Source organism: Cyprinus carpio, chromosome B2 (assembly GCF_018340385.1).
Source record: "Cyprinus carpio isolate SPL01 chromosome B2, ASM1834038v1, whole genome shotgun sequence".
NCBI lineage: Eukaryota > Metazoa > Chordata > Actinopteri > Cypriniformes > Cyprinidae > Cyprinus > Cyprinus carpio.
The window spans coordinates 21473097-21479661 of NC_056598.1; the positions used below are offsets into that span (position 1 = coordinate 21473097).

Consider the following 6565-nt stretch of genomic DNA (forward strand, 5'->3'; position numbering starts at 1 on the left):
AGCACATTACACAAAGGGAGATTTGACATGGACAAGCACACCAATGCATAATAATCATCCAGAGCCAGCAAATTCACCATTATATATTAAAACATATGTTGGTCAAGGTCAAAACAAATTCACTAAAAGGACCAAATTAAATAACTTTTCCTGAGACACAACAGAAACAACTTAAGGTTCAAAGAATTGTAACAAAAACAAACTATTAATACATAATTGGACAATATGTTTAATATTTAGGCATAGATCTTTCCAGTTTTATTTATTAAAAGACAGTGACTTAAACAGTTCTATCAGTGGTCAAAGTGCTAAAATATAGGATGAACAATAAATAGTATCCCAAGAACATTTGTGGACATTTAAGAAATTCAAGGACATTTAAGGGCCATTTTTGGGGTGATTGTGCTGCCTGGCTCAGATGTAGTTAGGATGAATAATTTCAGTGGGGTTAGTGAAAAACAATATGGTAGTCAAAAGTAAAAGGCAAATGTAAACACAAGGCTCCTGGCATAGTGATTCTTCATATCACCACCTTCGAATCATTTATCTTTATCACTGTTCAACAATGTGAAGCCTGTTGGAAAAAGACAGAGGAAAACAGACCTTGAGTTGGATCATGAAGACATCGATGCAAATCTAAATGAATAAGTCAAGTATTACATAAGACAACCACTAATTTAATAAGAGAATGAAAGTGAACTGATGATGGATTTCTGATGACAGGACGTTATGGTTTACCTTCCTTTGCCACATTCTCTGCTGCACTCTTGGCCTTTCCACTCAAGTTGCTGACAACGTTGTCGAATGCTGCTTCATGTTTGAGGAAGAAAGGTCTCACCATACGTGTGTATATGATCTGAGAGCCATTCCAGGAGACCGGAGCCATGCACCACAGCAGAAACAGGCACTGAAATACATACATGTCAGCTACACATTTGCTGCCATTGTATTCAAAAATGATTTATAATCATAAAATAATCTATGATAACAAAAAATTATTTAAAAATGTAATGTTTCACAATTTCACATATTTAGTAACTATTATATTTTAATGTATTAATTGTAATTAATAAAAAAAAAATTAAATTATTGGGCAGCATAAAACACTTAAAAACATTTCACCCAACATTTTGAAAGGTAGTGTATAATATGTACAATATGAACAATGAAAATGCTCTAAAATGTGTTAATATCAAAACACTGAGTTAAAGAATACAGTATTCAAATTAAGCTTTTAAAATATTTTATTAAAAAAAAATAAAAAGTAGTCTATTTGAAATGCAAACCACATTCAAAGCTTAAATCAAAACATCTGGGTCAATATATATATATATATATATATAAAAAAAAAAATTAGAATAACTTGCAACTTGTCAAAAAGATATGATATTTTAGGAATTTACTGGGTTATCTTTTATTAATTGTTATGCATGACAACTTTTTTACTGATTTCAGAATTCAGTAAACTGTACAAAGTAGTAATTAATCTTAGCATATAAATACAACAATTTTCAGCAACATTCATCATATTAGAGTGGCCATACACAGGACACATTCATTGTAGTCTCGCGTAGCCAGATGTTCAGACTGACGGCTGAAGGTCTGGAAACCATGGCACCTTTCATTGGCCAAGGCCCGCCCATGAGGCAGTTTGACCGACCAATCACAGTTCGTTTCCTTCAGCATCATGTTTTGGGGTGTGGAAATGTTGCCACAATAACAGACCGGTGTGTAAAACGCTCGGAAAGATTCTATTAAAGACTCTATGCCACGAACTTTAAATATTTCACATACTTTAGAGAATCCAGCGTTTAGTTGATCCTCATAAATGCTCCTCATCACAGTTGTAAACACTACGGCTTTCTTCTTTCGTGAGTGTTTTTGGCGGCTCATCATCTTTGTTTCCAGGCAGAACGTTAAAGAACGCAACACACACGTCTCCTGGAAATCCTGTATAATTCAACCAATCTGATGACGACTTCGACACTTCTGAAGTGTTTGCACTTTTGTGTCCCATATGCATCAGACATTTAGCCAACGGTCCGTGAGTGTGATGTCTGAGGCTGAGACTACAGCAGCCCACACAAACAAACAGACACAACATGCAAGTTCTTCGCCAATCAAACGCCAAAGCCTGTGAATTTTTTCTTAGGAAAATTAGAAATATTCATAAAATACACTTAGGAACATTCTTGCTAGCATCATGGAATTTCACTAAGAAATGTCTTAATCTATTTCTTAAGATTTTTTGTGAATCCAGCCCCGTAAACCATTTACTTTTTTTGTGCTCAAACAATCGCTTGGTCTTGATACAATTTACCTTCTTCATGTCAAACTAATCAATACATGCTTAAACATCTATTCTAAGCACATCCACATCAAACTCTCCAAATGTAACCCTTGGGCGGCCCTCATTTGGGAGTCACACTCAGGGTCTTCACGGTCAACAGTGACCGGACATCTGAAATGTAACTTTTTTGCCCCCCAGTAAAATCAATGGAATATATTTTTATTCAATAATATTTTTTTTTTTTTTTTTGAGAAAATTTTAAGGTATTAATGAATATTTATGAAATAATTATGAACAATTTTTCTCATTGAAAATAGTACATAATTTTTTTTCTTCTAATTTTTCACAATTATTTTTAAATTAATGTTGTATTTCAGATTAAAACAGAGACTAGGCCTTTCAAATAAATTTTTTTGAAGATTTTTTAGCGCCACCTGGTCAGAGCAAAGAAAGAAAAACATGTAAGTGCATGGTGCAACCACTTATTGACAGTATAGGAATCTATAGAGAGGCATGTGAATTCCCTTATTGTTTTCAGACATAATTGCTTACTCATATTAAGTAGTGGACTTGAATATATATAAATACATTCTAAAGAGTACTTTTTGTATAGTTTTAGGTATTTTTTTGTTACAAATAATGATTTCATGCATTATTTGCATTAAAGTTTTTGCATTATGATTACAATCAAACCTAAATATTATGTTAGAAAGAGAACACAAGCAAGCATTCTGTTAACCTTTTTTTATTTAGAATTTAATTTTAAAAATGCAATTCATTTAAACATAACAGTTTATGTAAACATTTTGCAATGAACGTCTATTTTTGTAAAATGTCAATGAACACTGACAAAAAGGAAGGACTATATTATGTTACTATTTTTTTTCACCCACTTAGACTGTTCAAATCATGCCCTCAATTTTTTTTGTGTGTTCACACCCCAAGTGCCATAAAAGTCACCGCATTTCATATCATTCCGATGAATCTGTGATTTTTAACATTTCAAAACATAAAATATTCTGGTCAGAAATGACCGAAGACCCCTCAAGGGTTAAAGGATTTGCCATAGTGAACATTCAATTAAGAATGATTTTTAATTAGGACACTGTTATTGAGAAAATAAAAATAGAATACGCATGCATATTTAAGATCTCAGCTCAACTTAGCTGCTAGTTCATCTGTATAAATTGGCTATAAAGCAGACAGTCAAATTTAGAACAAGGATCAAAATTGAAATGAGGCTGTTGTTCGTTATCTGTTAGTCAGGCATACTAAATATACACTATGCAAACCTCTCAGAATGACCTACATACCAATACATTTACAGTCCTCCTACAGCAAGCTAATATACAGCGAGGTGGATGGTTTCTAAAACAGATCTCCAAAGTACATGCAAGCACACTCCAAGAACAAAAGAAATATATTTTGATACTAAAACACCTTACCTTCCCAGCATAGTAAAAGGGAAACCAAAAGAGGAAGATATCAGAGAAATATTCAGCCACACTGAAGAGTCCATAAACCACCCAGTAGGTTAGCCATTTGGTGTCATCTTCTTTACTGTGACTCTCAATGGATTTGATGCTGCATGAGGAACAGAATGAAATGTGAAAACAGGCCAGTCAGTGTGGGTTGCTCTCATTATTGTGCTGTGCAAACACATGCGTGTTTCTCCAGGTCTAGCATCTGCACCAATATGCATACTAGACATTTGTGAAATTTGACATGTCATGCATACTTACGAGGCATACGCTGGGTATGCAAAACCAATCAAGTTGCAGAGAAGGGAGGCACCATATCCAAATAACAGATAGAGTGCAACAATAGATACTGCACCTGCAGAACAAACAGAGACACATGATCACTGCCATTATTCAAATGAAAAAGGACATTTAGGAGCACTGATGACATTGTGTTTGGTGTCAGTGCTGACACCTAACAGTATGCAAAAAGCACAAACAAAGGCTGCCTATGTGTTTATATGTGAACATAAGGGAAGATGTCTTATTTACGAAGAAATAAGATAAGGTAACCAGTCAATGCAGTTGAACAATTGGACCCAATAACGCATTTGATCATAGCACTTGATAGATCATTTGCTTGATGCTTCTCAATCCAGCATGTGTTTTTTGGTCTTCAAACAAAGATCAATAACAGATAAGCAAATGTAAATGCAACAGGGAAATGACAGATAGCCGGGGGTGGGGGGGGGATGGGGGGGGACTGATCGTGCGGCATCTGTTCTTTTCACACAGACACGCAAAGCAGAGTAGGGACCTAATGTTTGATACATAAATGACTCCTTTTTACTTCGAAGCTCTTTGATGAATCGAGTGAACCGATTCTCAAAACTGGTCTACTCAACGAAACAAACTGAATCAGCTTCATCGACTCAAACTATGAAGTAACTGTTAATAAAATCTTAATCTAAAACTTTAAGAAACAACATGTCTTTACAACTGAACTTAGAGAACACAATATAGGCCTACCAGGTCATCTCGGGGAACGTGTAATGATATAATAATAATAAAAAAAACGATACGGAGTCTTATCAGTAGGCTACGACTCCCAGAGCCCTTTGCACTCAGTTGCAACATTCATCAAGTCTTTACGGGTGACACTAACTTTAGTCACGTATTAAAAGAATAAGCTCATACTTTTCTTTAAAAAAAAATTCAATGGAAAAACATTTAAACTCGCACAAGCCCAACAAAGCCTGAAATCTGATAGCCAATATAGCTTAAAATACATAGGTTAATGTATTCCAAACCAAAGATTAAAACCAGTCACGTAGCCTACCTGTTGCAATGTACTGTTTCTGAACTCCAGTTTTTTCCTCTAAAACCGCTAGAAAATCCGTTACCACATTCTTCTGATTAAAAAACGCTTCGTAGCGTTCTGTAAGAGCTTTTAACATTTTGTCCTTCCTCGTTTATAGTACAGCAGGATGAAGTGACCACTGCCAGAATTGTACACTAGTTCTCCAAGCCAAGCAAACAGAAAGTTTGTTTCCTTGCAGCACAGGACTCATTACAGGCGGGTGCTGCGCTAAAGTCTACGGCGACCAATAGAAACTAATACAAATATATAATTCCGCCTCCCTCACAGGTGATTACGATTCTGTTGAAATGCTTTCTGACTGAGAGCACAATAGCTTTGAAGAAAGGAGGCGTGTTGGAGAGCTTTTAATTAAAGTATGGCTTTCTTTTTTCAGAAAAAAAAAAACGTGCGCTCCTACTGCCTCACCGTTTACCCCACTGCAGTCTTTGTAGGCCTATTAGCTGAACGCCAAATAATAAAATTTATAAATTAGATTTTCAATGTTTAAGGCCAATCCAAAAGGCTATTTTGCCATGGGTTCCATCAGATTACTTGTCATTGTGTTGTCCTCTCAGTAGAAACTTCGTTTATTTTTATTATTTTTTTTTAATTCACGTTTGCGTTTTGTTTGTATGTAGCCTAATATCATATTGATTTTACTCGTAAAAAAAAAAAAAAATCAAAGGGAACCATTGGCTCCGACTGATATCTTACATAGCCTATTAACTGCTTCAATGGGCTATGCTAGATGAAACCATCCTACATATTGACAGATATTTTATATTGACGTTATGTAGGAGTAATGTCAATATCAAAAATCTGTCAATATGCCAGTAATATTCAGTTTTTAAACACCTACTAACTGGGTTTCATAAAAACGTCTTGTTATGCACATATTTTAGCTGTTTAACACATCTGGCATTTTTAACATTTGCCAGGGGAGGGCGTTCTCCTCTTCGTTCATAATGTCCCTCATTTTAACAATGCTGATTTAATGAAATATTTGTTCTTTTAGGTGCTGTTTTGATTGAACTTCTACACGTTTATTTAAGACGATTTAATATGACAGACATGAGAGGTTTAATGATTGATTGCCCTTTAAATAACGACCAAATGTAACAGCCATTAACAATTGCCACAATATTATAGTATATTATATAGTATAATATATACAGTATATTATAGTATATAGTATGTGTCATTCGGAAGATGATTTCATTTGCCTGACATCATCATAGTCAAAATCTAACTGAACATGTAATATACGTCTTTATTAAGAATATGAGTCACTTTAAAAAGCATTTGTTTTTGTTTTTAAGACTGGATAGGCCTACTAAAAAACAAAAGTCTATATTTTAGAATTCTATATTCTATCCTTATTATTTCAAAATGACTTATTATTTGTGAGGGACTGTTTTAATTTATTTATTATTATTATTTTAAAGATTTGAAAGA

General features: G+C 34.3%; 1 protein-coding gene across 1 annotated transcript; it reads right to left on the reverse strand.

Moving 5' to 3' along the window:
- Positions 1–213: 213 nt before the first annotated feature.
- LOC109078044 (receptor expression-enhancing protein 6-like) lies at positions 214–5352 on the reverse strand. The gene is made up of 5 exons (XM_019093358.2): positions 5090–5352; positions 4033–4126; positions 3736–3874; positions 739–907; positions 214–574 (listed from the first exon to the last, which is right to left on the reverse strand). The coding sequence occupies exons 1-5, from the start codon at positions 5205–5207 to the stop codon at positions 540–542; spliced, it is 555 nt and encodes a 184-aa protein (XP_018948903.1). The 5' UTR covers positions 5208–5352; the 3' UTR covers positions 214–539.
- Positions 5353–6565: the final 1213 nt, after the last annotated feature.